The sequence below is a fragment of the Didymosphaeria variabile genome (assembly GCF_027946475.1).
Source record: "Didymosphaeria variabile strain IMI 356815 chromosome Unknown scaffold_7, whole genome shotgun sequence".
NCBI classification, from domain to species: domain Eukaryota; kingdom Fungi; phylum Ascomycota; class Dothideomycetes; order Pleosporales; family Didymosphaeriaceae; genus Didymosphaeria; species Didymosphaeria variabile.
The window spans coordinates 1489472-1510450 of record NW_026611626.1 but is presented as its reverse complement, the minus strand read 5'-3'; the positions used below and the strand labels follow the sequence as shown (position 1 = coordinate 1510450).

Below are 20979 nucleotides of genomic sequence, written 5' to 3'. Positions count from 1 at the left end.
ATAGCGGGGCACGTGCATCCCAAATGGCATTTGTAGCTGTGTCACTTTCCAGTTTACTGGAAGGTACATATAGTAAGAACGATCCTGCAGTTGAGACGGCCATCCTCCCCTCCTTAGTGAAGTACAGCCACGGTTGGCAGCCGAGCCAGACAAGATGCACAAGTGCACGGGCCGGCGCATGTCATTTCGACCACGGCCTTTGTATGAACCTCGGCCCAACTCGGATCTCATCAGCCATGGAAAGAGGCTCCTCCACGCCGGCCGGGGACGCGTCTACACTAGAACGTCACCTTACCCATCCCCGTACCCTTCTACCCTTACTCTGTTCTGCCTGTCTGATTGTCTGTCTCCGGCTCCCATTGTCGTGGCCATGAGATAGCAAGCTCGCCATCATATATCAAGATACCCCACAAGCCCCCGGTCGCACCAACTGCCGCCGCTACTTCGCCATCCTAACGTCGTCACTCCGCTTTTGCGACTTCCGCAATCGACAATCCCACAATGGCCGGCGCGTCCAAGCTGGAAAAGTTACCGCCATGGGGTAACGCCGTGGCTGGTTCTGCGGGCGCAGTCCTCGCGAATGCATTGGTATATCCACTGGACATGTGAGTGGGCTTTGATACCGGTTGCTCGAACCTTTGTCAAACACATGCTGATATCTAGCACAGTGTAAAAACCAAAATCCAAGTCCAGGTCAAGCGCGCTCCCGGGTCCTACGCCGAAGCTGCTGCCAGCTCCACCGACGATGAGCACTATGCTTCCACTCTTGATGCTATATCAAAGATCACGAAGGCGGAGGGACTCGCGGGACTGTACGCTGGGATGCCAGGCGCTCTGATCGGCGTCGCTTCCACGAACTTTGCCTACTTCTATTGGTATACCATCGTTCGCACTCTTTACCTGCAATATTCGAGCGCCCCAGGCACAGCTGCTGAATTGTCGCTTGGGGCCGTCGCTGGAGCCGTCGCCCAGTTGTTCACCATCCCGGTAGCTGTTGTCACGACGCGACAACAGACGACGAGCAAGCATGAGCGAAAGGGTCTACTTGCTACAGGCAAGGAGGTCATCGACAGTGAGGACGGTTGGACGGGGCTTTGGAGAGGATTGAAGGCAAGTTTGGTGCTCGTGGTGAACCCGGCCATCACATACGGTGCCTACCAGAGATTGAAAGAGGGCTTGTTTCCGGATAGAACCGCGCTCAAGCCATGGGAAGCTTTCGCCCTCGGTGCCATGTCCAAGGCACTCGCTACCATAGCCACACAGCCGCTTATCGTTGCTAAAGTCGGTTTGCAGTCGAAACCACCGCCAGCAAGGAACGGTAAGCCTTTCAAGAGCTTCATTGAAGTCATGCAGTACATCATTGAACACGAAGGTCTTCTGGGCCTGTTCAAAGGTATCGGTCCTCAGATCCTGAAAGGCTTGCTCGTTCAAGGATTCCTCATGATGACGAAAGAGCGCATCGAGCTCTCCTTTATCCTACTCTTCAGATACCTCCGCCAGGTGCGCGCCGAGAAGCTCCAAAAGCTTGCCGATCTCGCTGCCAAGAAGGCTCAAGAGAGCAGGCCTGTTTTTCTAAAGTAGAAATATTAGACCACCTCTCCGAGTCGCATTGGAATCATGCACATTACAATAGGAGCTTAGAGCTCCTTGATTGTTGGGCGTTTGGGCGGTCGATATCTTGGATATACACGAATGTAAGACTTTTCCTGATCTTCATATGCACTTTGCTATTGTTCGAATGTCACCAAAGTAATTATGATACTGGCTTGCACGATTGCCATATCGGCGCATATAGTGTCATATATACATTATCACCAGATTGAGCTCTATGCAATGTAACAAAGAGCGTATGTTTGGCTGATATTTTAATGATACTCAGAGTCTTACTGACTGCTTCGAGGCTTTCGAACACATGCACTCTTTGTGTTACCCGTATAGACTCGACATAATCTTATTTAAGCGCCATAAGTGAAATCTGTGGCGCGTTGTGGTCTGTAACCGTGTTATTCACCTCTGGATCGTCGCTAATGTCAGAACGGTCAAGGTTGGGATTCGACTTACAGTACTCTATACAACGGTTACACGTGGCCAGCGACGCCATCACCCTATCTGCGTCAACACGGTCTGCACAGTTGACCTCGAAACGCAGACTCGACTTCACCCACGACGGACGCAGCGCTTTGGCGAAGTGACGAAAATGATGAATAATCATACAAATGCAAGTGGCGCGCCGATGCGAAGCTGTAGAGGCCTTGCCGTAGGCTCTGCAGTCGATTCATCAGACCGGGAACTCAGATGTTATTCAGAGCAAAGTGAAAACGCCTGTAGCAGGTGAGAGAAAACACACCTGGAATATAGAAGCGCGTATCTAATTGTCAGCTATTCTAGTAGAACGAGCAACAGCCACTCTGACTCTCGAGGGCTTGATCGAACTTCAACCGACAAACGCTACACCTCTGCCACGTAATTTGGTCGAGGTCCACGAACATGTCCGTGCAATCGTCAAGGGTCGGGATCTGCTCGGCAATCTCTCACCGCACGAAGGAGTGCGCAGGTCACAAGTCTCGAAGAGGAACTTACATCATCCAAGGAAGAGGTCAACGAGCTCATGAAGGAAGAGATGGAGCTCTGGGAGCGTCAGAAGGACATCCTTCGCGCTCAAGGGCAATTGTGAATTCGAACAGCTTTTTAGCATGATTTGAACAAGGAATGCACTTGAAGTGTACAAGTCATGCAGAACTGCTGGATATGTTATTAGCTTAGACCCCTGCAGCATGATGGTGTTGTTGTATGTATACGGCGATAGATACCCCGTGTTGCTTGTCGGTACAACTGTTCCGGGGAAAAGCTTGGAGCTTAGTTCGTTCCACTCCATAGTGCGGGCTCATTCGGTTCAAAAAGGGATTCCATTTGATTATCTCTATGTAAGTCACAGCCGAGATCAATGACCATGCGTCTGACTTGATACTTTGACCTCCGTGATAAGTTGTAGATAGGCTTCTGCTTCTCCGAAGGTTCTAGCTCCACATGTTAATGCTACATGCCAGTCTGGGGCTCAGCTCTATAGGTACGACTCTAGATTGAAGTTCAGAGATACTCATACCGTGCTAGATGGAAGAGTAGACTTCATCGAATAGATCGCCATTCTACTCTTGGTCAAGTATGGAGGGATGAACATCACGAAGCCGCATAAAATGGCCAAGTTCATCTCGGCGATACTCACAGTAAAATTCCGGAGAACGATATGACAGTGATACGGTACCTGATTAGTGTCTCTCTCGACCCTTTCCAGAGCACATCGGAGCTGTCAAACCTTGGTAACTGCAAGCCTAAGCAGACTCATTACACACGCCCTATTATCAGATTAGTCCTCATTGTTGTTCACCCCATGTCGTACCCTTACATCAATGCTTATAAGGATATCACAAGAATGCTGGCTTTCTGCGTATGCAAGATGTTTGACTTAGCGACTGAATGCAAATAGATAGCCAGTGTCCAAGAGTTTACGAAGGCTTTTAATATCCAAACAGGAATAAGCATAATATTTAAGCCTGCCTCTAAGCAGAACTAAACTATCAAAAACGCTTATACGTTTATACAACCTGCAACATTAGCGATCAAGTAAGCAAGCGTGCCCGCCATTATAAATAAGATAAAGGCACATTCGCTTATGATAAGTCGCCTCAATGTAGCGTATATCGCCAACAGGCGGTGATAGAGAAAATGAATGGAGGGCTTTATTTGGAAGATAGCAACAGTGTGAGCTAGGTCCACGAGAGTACCGTGAGGATGAAATGATCATGTAGAGCGACCGCGGCATATCCACGAGGGCGCACAGAGTACCCCCGCCCGCCTCTTCTTCGCTTTGCTCACATCCAGTGTACGTTCTACAGTCAAGACTCTAACCCTCGCCTGACTCAAATTAGGTCCTTCCATCCCAAAACTGAAAACCGGATCCGTCCTACCAAGTATACATGCAACAAACTTGATGAACCACCCAGGTATGCGCAGCATTTCATTCTTGTAGATGGGATACCCGACCGCTTTACTCAACGCGCACCAGAAGTCCAAGAACAGCCACAGTTCATGGTAAGTGATGTCAAAAGCTTGGCCGGTCACGTTTTCGTCGTTGGGGACCTCGGAAGAAGAGTAGGAGCGGATCAGAGCTTGAGCCACCAGAAGCTGCGCGTGAGCGCCCGGCATACGTCCAGTGAATAACATTATTCCCGTTACTGACCTGTAGTTTCGCTTTGCCTCTTTCGCATTTTAAATCATGCTCGTCACTGTACCTGTGTCGCCTTTGCCTAGGGAACCAGGAGGCCAAATAGACACCTGCACTATACGTAGATCTGGCCCATTTGCGGCGAAGGTAGCTATCTCAGCGAGGGCTTTGGTCTAAAAAAGCATATCAGGCTTTCGCTGCGAGGAACGCACAGGTGATTATTCTGTCGCTAATACAAGGTCGTTGCGGCTGTGGTGGATGACGGAAGAACTGGGCGTGTATACCAAAGCTCTCGTACCCGCACTGTCCACCGCCACGAGTGGACGCTGTTCGTGCCCTCCAAATCGACAGTGTAAATCAAAGCTTCGGCGTTATCCGAGAACGGCTCAGGTGAGACAGAATGCAGGACCACTCGCAGGTGGGCAGCCTGGAACGCTGCAGCAACCTTTACCTTGGCTACAGTGCTGCCCGTAACGTATTCGACTCCGGGTATACGGTTCTTGGAGGTGTCCATGTCGAACACCTAAACCCGCAGCCGCCGAAGACTAGGACCGATCCCAAAGAGCCTACGCTTGGAGCTTCTGTTCAGTCAGTCATTGTTATGGGTTGAAAATGTGGTGTACAAAAGGACGAGAAAGAGTGGAAGTCGAAGGTTTTCAAGGACATACCAAAGACTGGACTGTGCCACCTTCGTAATGTACCCGGCTTGTGCGCAGCCGGAGACGCAGTCTTCAATGTAAATAGGGTTAAAAATGATTAGAGAGACCATAGCTAGCCAAGCAGTCAGAGCGATTGGTTGTATGAAAGCCGAAGTAACCATGGCATGGCAGTTCTCGAGTATGAGTGTGTTACTACCACCAGTCCTGCCAACCGTACCATTTAAATTCAACTATATACGCGATACACCCCGTTCCCTATATCTAGCGAATTCAGTATTGTCAACCAAGTCTGACTTCAATTATGTGCACCTGCCCGCTAAACGCGCTGGATTTTACCATATAGTCGAGGCGAAAACGCACCGTCGACCTCATCTAGCTCCAAAGATCCTCTTGATATCCCCAAACTTCACCGGCTTGACTAAATACATATCAATCCCCGAATCTATTGCTTCTTGTTGATCCTGCGCGCTCGCTAGGCCGGTCAGCGCCACTATCGTACTCGGCGTTAACCCCTGCTCTTGCTCGAATTGCCTGATGTTCCTGGTAGACTCCAATCCGCCCATAATCGGCATACTCAAGTCCATGAGGATGAATTCGAAGGGTTTGCTAGGTGGTGTGGTTGAGAGGGCTTCGTTCTTGTATGTTTGTAAAGCTTGCAGGCCGTTGACGGCTTCTGCGTAACGGTAATTCTGGCGCTGCGCGAAAACGACGAGAAGTTTAAGATTAATGGCGTTGTCGTCGACAAGGAGAACGCTCGGGGTAAAGTATTCGTATGGGCCTTCGCTGGCGGGCGTATATGCTATTTGTCCCTGTGCTGATGGTGCTTCATTGTCGCTGGGCATGCTTGTTGCGATCAGGGGAGAATGAGCACCGGCCACGGCGAAGGGCACCTGGTTGCTGCCACGGACAAGGTCGCTATTACTCCGGTGCACGGTGACCATAGAAGAAAAAGGTGGAGCCTGGTTTATCGCCTTGTTTTGATCGTGGTGGGTACGGATGTCGAGGTGTCCGACAGGTTGAGAAGCACGGTTCAGACCGTCGAGAAGCAAGTCTGTAAGTCGCCGTGGACCGCATGGTTGAGCAACAACCTCAATTATCCACCCATGGTATGGGAACTCTTCTTGAAGATGATTCTGGAGACACGACATCGTAAGCTCACGTTTCCTCAATCGAAACACGAAGATCTCTAGAAACGGGCATCAACAAAGACTAACAGCTCACTTACCTCGGTGCAGATCTTCTCCGCTGCATCCGTACAAACACAGACGACAGCAAGGGCTGGTTTACTGGGGTCTTTCGACTCGTTCTCCCTCAGCATACGCAACAAAGTGTCAGGTTCGGTAATAAGGAAGTCCGGTTGCTTGTCAGACTCGAAAGTCTCATAAGCGTTGATATTCACGTTCTGACAAGCCTTCACCATCGCGGATCTCAGCTTCTCACCAGCGCCCCCGAGAGAGATGTCAGGCAACACCATGCTTGCAGATTTACCCTCTAGTTCTTTCGGTCTCTCCAAGAGCGTCTGGTGCGTCCGAACGCGAGCGTCTTCGACGTTTCCGGCTGGCAGCTTCATACTGACGCATATCTTAGTCCCTACCCCAGGAAAACTCTCAACGCCTACTTCGCCTCTGAGGGACTCCACAATCTGCTTGACGATACTGAGACCCAAACCAGTGCCGTTGGAAAATGGATCTTCTTGGCTGAAAGCGGTGAACAGCCTTGTGTTTTGGAATTCGGTAGACATTCCTTTGCCAGAGTCTTCAACGATTATTGTGAACTCGACAAATTGCGCAGTACTCTTTTCTGTGTCCTGCTCCAGTGAAACCGTGATGAAGCCGGCATCGGTGTACTTGAGTGCATTCCCGAGCAAGTTCATTACGACACGACGCAAAGCGCCTGGCTGGGATTTGACGATCCACTGTACGAAAGGAGCTACGCTTAACGTCACAATAACTCGATCTTTGGTGCGTACATTTGAATAGTTCACTTCTCCCGCGTTTGCACTAGCATTGCTGTTCGCCCTGGAGCGCGATCCCTGATCATGGAATGTGGAGTGGTGGATATCATGAGTCCTAAAGTGGTGGCCTGCACATACCGTATCACAGACCTCTTCAACAAGCTGAGATAGATCGAAAACGGTTGTGACACCAAGGATCGAATTGTCAGCTGGGAGCCTGCTTCGTCTTCCACCTTTCTGCTTTCGCTTTACATTCGCACTTCGCAACTTGTTGATTTTAGCATAGTCTAGAACATGATCGATAGTATCAAGAAGCGTCCTTCCACATGTTTCAATGGAGCTGACAAGCGACTGTTGGTATGGAGACGATACACTGTCGCGCAAGAATTCAACGGATCCCAAGATACCATGGAGTGGGGACCGGAGCTCGTGCGATATTGAAGCGATGAACGTCGTTTTGGCTCGATCCGACCTTTGCGCATTCCAGCGGGCGAATTCGCTTGTGATGGTATTTCCGAAAGCTTTCAGGTACGGGAATTCGCTTTCGGAATTCATCAATCGGCCTGTGGCCATAGTCCAGATAAACGAACAAGCTGCCCATTTTTCAGAAGTCGGGTCCCACAATGGCAAAAAAATCAGACTTCTAACTGAAGGGAGAACCTTGAGTAGCTCAGTTGGGATAAAACGGTCTTTCCTGGTGGTTCGCGTCTTTCGGATGGTTGCGGTCGAAGTGTCCATCCTATCTGACTGCTCGGCTTCAGACTTCTCGGACTTTTCGTCGCTGGAATTAATGCCATAACCTTCCTCATCGAAGTTGAAGAATTTCCCCTGGGGATAGCGCGCAATATAGCGCTCCATGTTTGCTTCGGTAAAAGAGAAGTCCTTCTCAGTTACACCAATCTCAGCAGAGCGTAAAGACAGGCCCACGACTGGACATTGATGACTGTCGCCGGGATTGGCTTCAAAGTTTTCTTCATGAATATCATTGCTCGTAGCCATATAACCTTTTGCCTTCCTCTTCTTTCTATACGTTGTTGTAGAGCCGGCAGTGGTCGAGGAGCAATCATCGGTGCTAACAGTTGGGGAGGCCTCGTGGAAGGAAGGAATGGTCCCTTGAGCTTGGGACGTGTCGAAAAAGATCACGCCGTCGGCGCGAGTAGACTGGCGAATTATACGTGCAGCTCGCTGAAATATTCGAGACTTGTCGGTCTCTGAAATCCACATTAGCACACGGAGTGTCACTTAAGGCGATGTGATTGATTTTTGAGAGAGAGCGATTGCGGAGAAAGCTGAATATGACTCACCACGCTCATTCTGGGGCTTGCGATGAGTTTGTGGTTCCTTGACCACTGGAATAGCATCGTTCAATGGGTCTTCGTCGGTGATAGCTTCGAGACGAGCATTTTCAGTCTGCTTCTCCAAAGTTGTCTGTCGTGTGGTAGTGTTGTTCCGGGCTTCTTCGGTTGACGACCGCTCAATGAAGTCAGTGAGCCCTCTGACCATGCGTTCCCCTTTACTACGATCATCGCTCTCCTTGGCTAGTTCCAGGTGTTCCATGACAGCTGCTGAGATATCCTCCATAAATCTGACCTCCTCAGCGCTTAGACCTTCGCGCGGCTTGTCGTCCGAAACAGCAAATACGCCTATGCGATGACCATTCTTGGTGGTGATTGGCACACCAGCATAGAAGCGGACGCCAGGCTCGCTTTGCACATAGTCCTTGTCCAAAACGCGTGGATCAAGCCGGCAATCGGGAATGATAGCGGCATTTGTAGTGTAAGTTTCGCCTCTGCTGTCCACGGCCCGGTATTTTGAATCTAAAGAGTGATGGCAAACAGCCTCGTTGCGTGCTATTATGGCATGTCCGAGCCAGAGATCGTCGCCAGAGTCGGTACTCTGATTAGAGAGCGAAAGGCTTCTGGTCGCTTCAGCGAGGATGTATTGTCGCGTCGAGTCTATCAGCGACACCATTGCGCGCTTTACATTCAAACGCAGCACGATGAGCTGGGCAAAAGCAGTCAAGCTTTTGTCGAAGGAGGGGATCGGACGGTATCCTTTGTACACGAGGCCTTTAGCCTCCCCGTCCGAGTCCTCAGCAAGGTCTTGTGCCGCATCCACCCATGGCTGATAATAGCTGTCGAGGCATCAGCAAGAAGAGGTCCGCGGGGCATCTCGAGTGTACCCACCGCTGGAGGTCGCGCTGGCGAGCAGCCTCTGAGTACAACATGGCGGGCTGTCATGAATATTTTGCGCGGCGCATTCCGAGTTCACTTTTCAAGTTTGTTGTGACCACGAAGTTTAGAGCCCGCGGCTTGCGGTACGAATGCCCCACCCCTGCTAATGCCAATTGCGTCGTGGGACTGTCATGAGCCGTTAGCGCAGGCTTCCCTGTCTCGCATGTTTCGGTGCTCGTTGCCGTTAAGCGAAGGCAGAGATCTGTTTGAATGCATCTAGATCAGTGACGAGATCGAGGCGGACAATGAGGAAGCTCTGCCGACGTGGGTGCAGCCGGAATCTCCTCACGATCGAGGCGCGGCCGTCGCGAGACGTGACAATCAAGGGCCGTTGTCCCGTTGCCAGGGACCCGCCGACACGTGAACTCTGACGCAGGCCGACCCACGTGATATGCGACGCGCTAGCCGTGGGCCGCTTTTTGTGAGGCTCAACCGTGAATTTCTACGCCAGCTTCCGCTCCGCTCGCTGTCACACGCGATCTCCCTCAATCCCCGCGCATCGTGTGCTTTCCGCCCCGCATTGCTGCGTGTGCCGTGCCTGCTCTGGAACACCTCAATCACTGGAATTTGCCCCCGACTTCGACAAGTCCTCGCTGTTCCACTTCCACACCGCCAACCTACAGCAGCCGCCCGTCCAACTCGCACCCACAGCACCCGCCCTCGCTCGCTGTTCTTCTGTGACTTTGACTAGTCATGGCCGCTCCCGCTCAGCTGGCTTGTATGTGCACGTCCCCCTCAGGCCATCCGTTTGCTAACGGCTGCAGACCGCACCTCAAAGGGCATCGGGGTCTTCAACGCAGCTCCCGTTTACCAGGCACTTCCTGGCTTCGACCGGTATGTCTTCTGCACGTCTGCAAAGAAACCACATTAACGAGGACAGACCCGAAGGCAACCTGCGGTGCTGCTGCTACTCGCCCGATAGCAGGTATTTTGCATGGGCTTCACCGGAACAGTAAGCTCAGCTTGGGGACACCCAGACCAATAGTCACTGACACGTGTTTGCACAGGGTTTCGGTCATCGATACGTCCTCCGGCCAAGTAGTCACCACACTTCCTACGCCCAATGTCTTTGAGCTCGGCTTCTCTCCGCTAGGCACTTACATCATTACCTGGCAGCGTCCCTCCAAGGATGAAGATGGCAACGCTGTCAAGAATCTCAAGGTGTGGCATACCGTTGCTGGCAATGGCGAGAGTGCACAGGACCGTACAGTGATCGGGGAGTACGTGCAGAAATCGCAAACGGGTTGGAACCTGCAGTACACGTCCGACGAGGCGTTTTGCGCACGCGTTGTAACAAACGAGGTGCAATTCTACCAATCGAACGACCTGAGAACTGTTTGGAACAAGTTGCGCGTTGAAGGAGTAACCGACTTCGCGGTGTCGCCCGGCAAGAACCATTCGGTTGCAGTTTTTGTCCCGGAGCGAAAGGTAAGTTCGCATGCGCCATGTCTGCGAAATGCTTGGTTAACAGGGTCATTAGGGTATGCCCGCTGCTGTCAAAGTTTTCCAAGTACCCCAGTTCAATTCGGCCATCTCGCAAAAAACCTTCTACAAGGGAGACAAAGTTCAACTCAAGTGGAATGACCTAGGAACCAGTCTTATTGTTCTCGCCCAGACCGAGGTTGACAAGACCAACAAAAGTTATTATGGCGAAACGAATATGTACATTCTTAGCGCGAATGGCTCTTTTGATTCGCGCATCCAGCTCGACAAAGAGGGTCCCATTCATGATGTCTCTTGGTCGCCAAACTCGAAAGAGTTCGGAGTGGTGTACGGTTACATGCCTGCCAAGACCACTATCTTCAACGCCCGCGCTGTTCCACAGCACAGCTTCGACCTTGCCCCTCGAAACACCATTCTATTCTCCGCTCATGGTCGCTTTGTTCTTGTGGCTGGATTTGGAAACTTGGCTGGCCAAATGGACATTTACGATCTTGAGAAGAATTACCATAAGGTTACCACCATCATCGCATCCAACTGCACTCACTGCGAATGGAGCCCCGATGGTAAACATATTCTTACAGCGACCACGAGCCCCCGTCTCCGCGTCGACAATGGAATCCGCATCTGGCATATTGGCGGTACTTTAATGTATAACGAGGACATGGCGGAGTTATATCACGTGACCTGGCGACCTCAAAAGACTCAGTTGGAGAATCCTCTCCAAACAGGGAGCCCCCATGCTTCAGCTGTGGATTACCTAAGCAAAGTGAAGACCCCATCCAAACCAGCTGGCGCATACCGTCCACCAGGCGCCCGTGGGAGTACCACCCCGCTCCTCTTCAAACGTGAAGATGAGGGAGGAGCGGCGTATACCAACACTGGAATATCCTCTAGCAATGCTACTTTTTCTAATGGGTTCGGAAAGCCGCGCCGCCGTGAGGTGGCTGGTGCTGAGGTTGTCGACAATCTGCCCCCTGGCGCTGCTCCTGGTGGAGGTGTTAGCCTCACCGGCACCGGAGAGGCAGAGGGCGAGCTATCGAAGGCTGCTTTGAAGAACAAGAAGAAGCGAGAAGCTAAGAAGGCGAGGGAAGCGGCAGAAAAAGCTGCTGGTCTTGGTGCCGATGGAATCAACGCTCCTTCTGGCCCCGCCAATGCTGGTCGAAGCCCTGAGCGACGTGACACTCGTGGCCAGCAGCGTAGCCGTAGCAAAAGCAACGCGTACAATAACAACGGTGGTAGGAGTCCATCCCAGCATCGAAATTACGGAAACAGCCCGCACCGGCGTCAGGGATCAGGTTACGAGGATGGAAACCATCGTGCTCAGATGGGCCAGCAACATCATCATCGTGCTGGTTCTGGAAACCGACACAACCAGCATAATGTGTCCGCTCACCAGGCTCCGCTGCAACTGATGACGGAGAACCATGGCCCGGCACCCGACTTGACGGTAACGAGCCCTGGGGATGGTGGCCCACATGACAAGAAGGTTCGCAGCCTTCTGAAAAAGATTCGCGCGATCGACGATCTGAAGATGAGACAAGCCGGAGGCGAAAAGCTCGAGGACACGCAGATCAAGAAGATCACTACTGAGGAATCGATCCGCAAAGAGCTTGCCGGCTTGGGCTTCACTGAGTAGAGTGTTGAAAGCTGCGCGATCTTCTGTGATGTTCCGAGCGGCTTTCACTACCCAACGGTACCACAACATGAATTGGTGCACGGCGCTCAAAGGCTCAGTTCTTATGGGAAAAGCTTTTTTTGCATCTAGAATCGTGCTGTTGAATGAAAAGAAGTGGATAAAGGATTGTGTCTTGCACACTACACTTGGTTGGCTATAAAAACAATGAAAATTACATTCTTGTCGCACAACCACATTTCCATGATATTGAGAAGTACCAACATGGCTTATTGTGAATTCAAACCATTTCATGGGGTCGTGTTGTCGTCCTAGGATGACGGAAGTCGAATGCCAATGCAGCTTACTCAGCTAGGCCGGCCAACGAACGTCATCGTTGTTGACGGCTTTCACGGATAATCACCATATTGGCAGCAGTGACGCAGCGACAATCATCTCCATGATTCTAATCGCCCAACCCACAACCAGCCCGGACTGATTCGTGTCACTCGCGTCGCCCCGTGAGACATCGAGAAAGTTACACCCCCTCAATTTGTCCCGCCTTCGCACAAACCATGGCACCCACCTTCACAGAGCTGCCGACCGAGATCCTCGAAGCCGTATTCCTCCACCTCGACCCTCAATCGCTCCTCTCGGTCGCGCAGACCTGCCGTCTCGTCAAGAAACTCACCGCCGACGCACCACTCATCTGGCGCCACTTTTGTCAGACACACTTCAAGACGTGGGACCCGCAGCACGCTATCGCCGCCAAGTTCGCCGGCCCGTTATCTGACGTCGACTGGCGCTCCGTATTCATTAGCCGCGTGAGGATCGAGCGAGAGACATTGAGACTGCTGGATAAGGTGCTGGAGAGCCAGCAAGATCGTATACGGCACATCAAAGAAATCGCGGACTTTGGGTACGATGTAAAAGAGGTGCTGTTGAAGGAATGTGCGTGTGATGACGGGAAAGAGGATGTATTGGCAAGGCGGTACTATGCGAATGCAATCTTGGAGAGAGTGCAGAGGGAGATGGCAGTGGAGATATGGGGAGAGCTTGACGCACGCGTCGAGGTGCCCATAGAGAAGGCATTAGCTGCATACGACGTATTCACGCGGACAGGCGAGGACGTGGACTACGACACAGTTACGCACGATTTGGACGTACTTGCTCAAGGCGTCGAAGAGCAATATCCGGAGTTTCCCACCATGAGTGCCCGAGCAAAGGCTTCGACGTTGGCTTCCTTCCTACGCGAACGGGGCTTCCGCGGCGTGGCGGACTCCTCCTATCGCGCGTTGCGCAACTCCTTCATCGGTCTCGTTCTGCGCTCTGAAACACACGACTCCCTTCCTCTCATATCCGTTGCAATATACTGCGCGCTCGCCCGGCGCGTAGGTCTCGATGCTCGGCCTTGCGGCTTCCTTTTCCACGTCTACTGCCTCGTCTACGCGCCCAAAGACTACACCCTTGACGGTACATACAAGCCCACCAGCTCTGCAGACCTCGACTACATGTATCTGGATCCTTTTCGCTCCTCGGACGAAGTACTAGCAAACGACTTGCAACGCTTACTCCGCGAGATGGGCGTCCCAACTTCACAGCACGAAAGCTTTCTCTCCGACAGCAACACACGAGACATGGTTCTCCGCACAGCCCGCAACATTATGAACTCCGTGCAAACAATCCGACAGACTGAGGCGGGCGTATACGGGATACATAGCACATGGCATAATGCCTACCCCGACATGGATAACGCCTTCTACGCCACCATATGGGCAATGCTTATCCTCGGCCCACACGACGACACTCTCCCCCACTCCAGTGTCACCATACGCCGCAGACAATATCTACCCTACCTTCTCGAACATTTCCAGACACACTACCCCTGGGACGTCTCCCTCCTGCAGCAATACGTCGTCCCCATGTTCATCAACCTCCCTGAAGGCCAGCGTCTGATTTCCTTCGTGGAGAGCATGCGCCGCATCGACGGGATGGCCAAGCGTCCCAGCCGAAGGGAAGACGGACAAACAGATAAGGTAGCGTTCCGTGTAGGGCAGCTGTTCCGGCACAAGCGTTATCATTACGAAGGTGTTGTTACCGGGTGGGATGCCGTGTGCGATGCGGGCGAGGAGTGGATTCATAATATGGGTGTGGATCGCTTGCCTGGGGGAAGGGTGCAGCCGTTCTATCATGTCATGTGAGTCTTCTCCCTGTTTGATCTAGTTTCTCACACTTTGGAACTCGAAATTAATCCTCGAACATAGGGTTTGCGACAAGTCGGTAAGGTACGTGGCGGCGGAGAACATCTCACCCTGTGACCCAGGGACTGAGCCTTCGGAAGCGCTGCTTAAATTAGCTGGGCGGCACTTTAAAAGGTGGGATGCAGAGAACGGCATTTTCGTAAGTAATGTCAGGGATGAATATCCTGATGACTAGAATGGCAATTACAGGTGACGATGGGGAAGCAGTGTAGAGGGTTCGAGGATGTAATCAGACGGCGACCTAAGATACCCACTTTCGCTTCATCTTATAATACATATCAATTCTCGGCAGCACATCGTCTTCGAGGGTATTCCAAGTGATATTACATGCTCCGCTGAACCAACTACATGTCAGCATGTACCCATCAGTCTAATACCTACTCCACCCGGTATCGAGTAGCCAAAAGAAACTAAGACCCAGCCATCCCTGTCAAGTAAACGCCGACAAATGCTTCGCACAACTACACTAAGGCATCACATACCCCAATGTCTTTCTCCATATACCACCCGAATCCAGCCACTCAATGCCTCAATACTGCAACAGCTTCTGCCCACCCCTCCCCTCGACTCCCTCGACCTGCTTCGCAAATCCGCACCACCGATCCTTTATACTTACAACCTCGTACGTCCCCTCCTCCTGCACAGGCACAAACATCTCCCTCTCATGGCTAATTTCTGTCTTTATCTCCAAGACCTTACTCTTCTTCCCCCGCGCCGCATTCGTAGATCTCGTGTAGGTGAACTCAAATGGCGGCGTGCCTTCAAACTGGAAATGCAAGTCGGTGTTTCCGCCCTCGTGGATGTCAACGGAGGAGACCTGTCCACCGGAGAGACGGACTGAGGGGATGGGATGGATGTGCTTTGTGAGGTCGAGCGGCGCGAGGCAGTCGGATGCCGAGTCGCGTAGGCCCGTGATGGTGAAGGTGCCAGGGAGCTCGGCTAGGCGGCGGAATGTCGTGGCGGCATTGGACGCTTTGCGCGTTTCGCCGTTGAAGGTGTAGTATACGGTAAAGGGGTTCTGGCCGCTGAGGGCGAAGCTGAGGCGCTCGCCGACGCAGAAGTCTGCGCGCTCCTCGAGGGCAGTGGCGGTCGGCGCGTCGTGCACGCTGACTTGAACGCGGGGACTGGCGGTAGAGGGCTTGAAGGCGCAGCCGCGGGCGTCGCGCACTTTGCGGATGGTGATAGAGGAGACGCCGAGATGGAGCTTCCGGTGCTCGATCTTGAGATCGAATTTGTTGGTGCGGATATCTCTGTGGACGCTGACCTCTGGCTTGGGGATGCCGGCTTGTTTGATTTCGAGTTCTAGGTAGAAGGGTGCTTGGCCTTCGAGAGTCATGGGGATAACTTCTTCACCATCGGACTCACGACTGCAGTAGCTATACGTCTTACCTGGTGTATCGAAGCGTGCTGAAGGGCGCGGATTCACTGTTTGTTGTACGACTAGCGACTTGAAGTGTTTTTTCGAGTGGTCATACCGGTTGTCGGCGAGCTTGTGGAACGTGTATTCGTAGGTACCTGCATTAGACGTGTCGGCACGAATGGTTGTCAATCCGCCCAGCGCGCGAAGGGTTTTGTCGCGAGGTGCAGCGGTCTTGCCTTTGGCCTTGTATTCCTGCTTGTACGAGACATCGAATGGAGCGTTGCCTGCAAATCAATCAGTAAATTGCAATAGACCAGAGTATGGTCTCATACCTGACAGGGCCACTTCGAAAGAATCTTCGTCGCCCTCGCAAACAGCATCCTTGACGTATCTCCCATCTTGGAAGATGATCGACGGAGTCTCTGGGATGCTAATCTGTGGTCGGGCGATCCAGCCCACATTGAACGTACTGGCCTTCTCTTCGACGAAACCAGGGCAGACTGAGTCACGGACGGCTCGGAGGTGATATGTACCCTGCTGGGTGATAGAGAGAGGAGCATTAGCACCCGACACGTGAACCCTCTGTTTTTGGTTGGTGTCAAGGTTCTCGTATTCAACGCTCCAGGGTCCAACTCCAGAAAGACGAAGAGGGAGGTCCACATTCCTGCCCTCGAGCGCCATAACTGACTGTTTTCCATCCACCAGACCAAAGTACGCTTTAGGACGTTCGTGTCGGACTTGTACTTTGGCCTCTTGGTTTTTGAGGAAATCCTTGCACTGCATGCCATCGATGATGCTGATCAATGCTACCGTGTACTCCCCGCCGTTCTTCAGTTTCGGCGTCCTGATGGTGTAATTCTCACCATCGACATCGACCGTCTGTTTGCTGCGCTTACCATTGTGCACTACTTCGTACTCCAGCTTGAAAGGTCCATCACCGACGAGTTTTACATCGAACTCGGCGTAGTCATCGATACAGGCCTGTTTAGGTCTGTTCTCTTCGATAAAGGAGGCAGAGGCGGGAGGCCTTACGTCCTGCTGCAGCACGAGGTTTTGCAGAGGACGATCTTTGTATATCGCATCCGAAATGGACTTGAACGTGTATGTATAGTGCCCAGCAACCTCTGGCGCCAGATCGATGCTACCTCTGAGCGAACCGATCTGTACATCACGAGGTTGCGCTCTAAAACCCTTCCGCTGCTCTGTGTACCTGACAAAGAACGGTGGCGTACCGATAAAATCCATGCCGACATGTAGACCGGTAGGATTGCCGGCACATTTGTCGATAATGTCTTCGCTCGCCAATTGAAGTTCGGGCTCAGGTGGGTTCTGTACTAAGCACGAGGTAGGCTCAAGTATGTCACCCCCGCAAAATTCTGTGGAAACAGACCTGAGCGTGTACAGGCCAGCATCCGATGCATGGATTTTATCGATGCCAGGCTTGACGGTGTCTTCTTTTATCACTGCATCTGCGCTATGGTGCCCATCCGCAGTAATGTCCGCTTCAGCCGTAAAGAGCCACTGAACCGTATGCGGGGCTTCGACCCGGCCTTTTCCAGTGGATGCGTAAGCAAGAGGCAAAGGCTCCCGAGTGCCCTTGGCCACTCGCATGGGGTTTTGCGGATTACACCCCTTGAAAAACACCTTCGGGCGTTCGTGGACTTCGAAACCCTGGTAAGTGCCGGCGGTCTTGGTCTTCGGGTGGTCTTCATCCTCGTTACCGAGGAAGTTGATTGAATTCCCGAGCCCGTCTTGGACCTCTTCCACAGCGTATTCCCAACCACTTCCAGTTGCCAAGGTCTCGTTCAATGGCACGGTGACCTTCTGGGAACGTGCCCATGAGACGTCTTCCCTTCCGCTCTTCACCAATGCTTGCGACGTATGTCTAGACAGTGGAGATACAAACTCGTCTGGTTGCAAGTTTTGGAACTCAGATCCCCCACGTGGCTGACGATCGACGGTCAAACGGTACTTAACGTAAAGAGGCGGTACACCTGCCACTTCCAGCTCAACATTGGAGAGATCGTTACGGCACCGTCTGTCTCTGGTCGGTTTCACGCGTGCCTGTGGACATTTCACAACGATTGCATTGGTGCTCCTGGGACGCACCTCAAGCTTGGACTGATCGACGACCTTCTTGAGCAGGTAGACACCCGGCTTTTTCACAGTGTAGAGGAGGAGAAGTGGGTCTTCAGGCTCTGTCCTTTTTGCAGCCTTGCGTGCCTTCCTCAATAGCCCCTTAAGCTCGCTCTTCCTGATTGAAATAGTCTCATTCTGGTTCGTGTCAAAGTCGAGGTGGACGAGATCCAACTCCACCGGCTCGGTCTGATTGATGAGGATCGGGATTTCGAGCGAGGTAACGGTGGAGTTCAGACAGAAGGAGAGCTTGTCGGGATTCAACACTGCAGATCTACACAGGCAGTTAGTGGGTGGTCCTTCTTTGGTGCAATTGTGACAGACGTACCCTTCGGGAAGGATGTTGATGATTTGCTTGCCTAATATTAGGGACGCGTTGTGCAGAATAGGACCTGGTTTGACACTGCGTTCACTGATAGCCAACTCGCTGTCGAACAGGAAGCCAGCCAGCGAGAGGAACCAAGCTTGTACGGGTATTCCAATGCGAAACATGAGCATGACGTCCAGCGCGGAGTGGACGAGGAAGAGAAGGAACGACGTAGAGGTGCTCCATTGCAACCAGGGAATGTCCAGCAGCGGTACGCCCAGCATGAAAAAGATCATGTCCAGACCGCACCACTTCATGCAAGACCATACGGACTCGTCCTCGTCTATGGACAAGTTGTAGAAATCGTACAGCTTCCATCCCCAGAGTGCGATGTATATCGAGCATACGTAGAGACGCTGTTGCGCTGGATCGATGATGTTGGCGGGTATCCAAGGGCCGGACTGTTGTGGTGGCGCCGACGGTCGCGGCACATCTGGTAAGGGTGTGTTGACATTTGGTCGCCGCGATGTGGAAGAGGTACTGGGAGCTTGTTGCTGGTGTTGCGGCGTTGACGGGAACCCGCCGGGGCGTGGTCGCGGTGTCCCGTTCATTGTGCCGTGTGGCAGCTGGTCGCGCTGCTGTATGCTCTCATGGGTTGGGGTGAGAGCTCGGCGATCGGCGACGGTGCAGGCGAAAAGGCACGGGTGCGTGTGTGCGGGGCGTCAAGCTGTTGTGTTGCTTTTACTGGCAAACAAAACTTGGGGCGCGTCTCTGAAGCGCGAGGCCATAGTTCCGCAGATGAGCCAATCAGCGTTCAGCACACCCCGGCTCTACCAAACTTCGGTGTTCACTCACTCACAACACGCTCACGTCGTTATTCACCATTCACCTGCGCCTTTGTGAGCCGCTCCAGCTATTGTTCGCCTCGCACACTAGGTCATTTCGCGCACAGCAGCCTCGATAAGCGGCCGTGCTCAGTCTTCAACATGCCCTTCCGCGTTTCTTTGCTTCGACCTTCCTTAAACTACCCTCTGACTTGAGCTCGACATAACCGCGTTTGCTTTTTGTCTAGCACAAGCTCAGTACTTTCGCCCACCTATCACACATCTGCCAATTCAGTTTTCACCAACTCACCCGACATGGCTTCTCAGAAGACATCCATCAATGACAGCACTGTCGACAACCCAGTCAAGGTCGATACTAGCAGCCCAAGGAAGCCTGAAACCACTGAGGGCCATCTGGGTTCCTCCACCGATGCCTTGAAGCACACTCTACCCGCGGAGCCCCAGGTCAGCCCATCTCTTACCCACGCAACCTCAGAGACATCACATCAGGATGGTCGGGCTTGCGAGAGGTCACCGAGCTCAAAGAAGCGATTCCTCTCCGAGACACCCGATGATTCACCCAGTAAGAAGAGCAAACCAGTGCCAAAAGAGCCCACTCGACGCTCCCCAAGCCCACCTAACGTCCCAGCTACTGTTGTGGACAAGGAGACATGGCAGGGCTACTGTGAAATCGAGTCCGACCCGGCCTACTTCTCTGTCATCCTTCGTAATATTGGCATTCAAGGCATCGATGTCCAGGAGCTCCACATGGTGGATCCGGACCATCTCACCACACTGCCTCCAATCTATGGCCTGGTCTTACTCTTCCGTCACCGTGAATTTGATCAGCACAAGCAAGAAGGTGTCTGTCCAGATAATGTGTGGTTCGCCAATCAGATGCCTGGTCAGAACAGTTGCGCCACCCTCGCTATGATCCACACACTCCTCAACGTTGTGGATCCGAACATTGACATTGGCGAGCACATGCGCCAGTTCAAGGACTTCACCGAAAACATGACTCCTCTTCAGCGCGGCCACACCTTTGCAAGCTGGAACTTCGTCAAGAAGATCCACAACTCCTTCGCCAAAAAAATGGACATGCTCGAGAACGACAAGTACATCGCCAGCAAAGCCACCCGGGCGGTTGAGGAGGAGAAGCGCAAGGCTGCAATTCCGAAGAAGACTGCAGATACGAAGAAGACTCCGAGGCTTCAGACGAAGTCGGGTTCTAGGACAGCACGACGGAATTCTGAAGACAGCGTTCAAAGCATTGACTCCGTGGACTCTTTCGAGGAGAACGCCCACCACTACCTCGCTTTCGTGCCCATCGATGGTAAGGTCTGGAAGCTCGACGGCATGGACAAGCAACCCACACTCATGGGTGAATACGACAATAAGCAAGGCGAAATGTGGTTCGACGCCGTTTCCGACCGCATCAACACGCTCATCGGAGCTGGCGACAACGACTACGGCATCTTTGCCATCACGCAATCTTCTCTTGTGCCACTTCGCAACAAATTATGTGAAGCCGACAACACAGTCAAGCATGTGGACAGTCGGTTGACTACGTTGAGCGCCGACTGGAAGGAGTTTATGGATGAAGAGTATCGCGAGCCTCCGAGTCCGAGCTTCATGGGCTCATTCAGCGAGGAACAGCAAACTGCAAACCCCATCCCTAGCAGTATTAAAGCTGCTATCGACAAGGAGGGTGTGTCGGAGCTCTTGAATCGGCATCGCAAGTTGGTTACGGAGATGAGACAAGTTGTGTTGGAATACACGGAAAAAGAACAAGAGGTGTTTGAGCAGGACGAACGTGCTGAGGCACGTCGCTGGGACTATGGCCCTGCCATTCAGGCTTGGATTGGCATGTTGGCCGAGAACGGCTTTCTCGAGGAGAACCTGAAATTCTTCGAGGAGCGGAAGTGACCGCGGTGTGAGTAGGCGACGAAAAGTCAACAAAGCATATG

General features: G+C 52.4%; 6 protein-coding genes across 6 annotated transcripts; 4 read left to right on the top strand and 2 right to left on the bottom strand.

The window, feature by feature from the left end:
- Positions 1-501: 501 nt before the first annotated feature.
- Positions 502-1581, top strand: ANT1 (ADP/ATP carrier protein; the record flags this gene model as incomplete). The annotated part of the gene is made up of 2 exons (XM_056218386.1): positions 502-605; positions 669-1581. 2 exons carry the CDS (start codon positions 502-504, stop codon positions 1579-1581), a joined length of 1017 nt encoding a protein of 338 aa, XP_056067651.1.
- A 3668-nt stretch (positions 1582-5249) lies between these two features.
- Positions 5250-9062, bottom strand: N0V89_009634 (uncharacterized protein; the record flags this gene model as incomplete). The annotated part of the gene is made up of 4 exons (XM_056218385.1): positions 5250-6014; positions 6107-8046; positions 8140-8969; positions 9022-9062. 4 exons carry the CDS (start codon positions 9060-9062, stop codon positions 5250-5252), a joined length of 3576 nt encoding a protein of 1191 aa, XP_056067650.1.
- Positions 9063-9762: 700 nt separating this feature from the next.
- Positions 9763-12148, top strand: N0V89_009633 (uncharacterized protein; the record flags this gene model as incomplete). Its single annotated transcript, XM_056218384.1, has 5 exons — positions 9763-9787; positions 9834-9903; positions 9950-10021; positions 10077-10497; positions 10550-12148. The coding sequence occupies 5 exons, from the start codon at positions 9763-9765 to the stop codon at positions 12146-12148; spliced, it is 2187 nt and encodes a 728-aa protein (XP_056067649.1).
- A 551-nt stretch (positions 12149-12699) lies between these two features.
- Positions 12700-14325, top strand: N0V89_009632 (uncharacterized protein; the record flags this gene model as incomplete). Its single annotated transcript, XM_056218383.1, has 1 exon — positions 12700-14325. The coding sequence occupies one exon, from the start codon at positions 12700-12702 to the stop codon at positions 14323-14325; it is 1626 nt and encodes a 541-aa protein (XP_056067648.1).
- A 589-nt stretch (positions 14326-14914) lies between these two features.
- On the bottom strand, positions 14915-18799 carry N0V89_009631 (uncharacterized protein; the record flags this gene model as incomplete). Its single annotated transcript, XM_056218382.1, has 3 exons — positions 14915-16029; positions 16078-18155; positions 18210-18799. The coding sequence occupies 3 exons, from the start codon at positions 18797-18799 to the stop codon at positions 14915-14917; spliced, it is 3783 nt and encodes a 1260-aa protein (XP_056067647.1).
- A 528-nt stretch (positions 18800-19327) lies between these two features.
- N0V89_009630 (uncharacterized protein) lies at positions 19328-20938 on the top strand (the record flags this gene model as incomplete). The annotated part of the gene is made up of 1 exon (XM_056218381.1): positions 19328-20938. The coding sequence occupies one exon, from the start codon at positions 19328-19330 to the stop codon at positions 20936-20938; it is 1611 nt and encodes a 536-aa protein (XP_056067646.1).
- Positions 20939-20979: the final 41 nt, after the last annotated feature.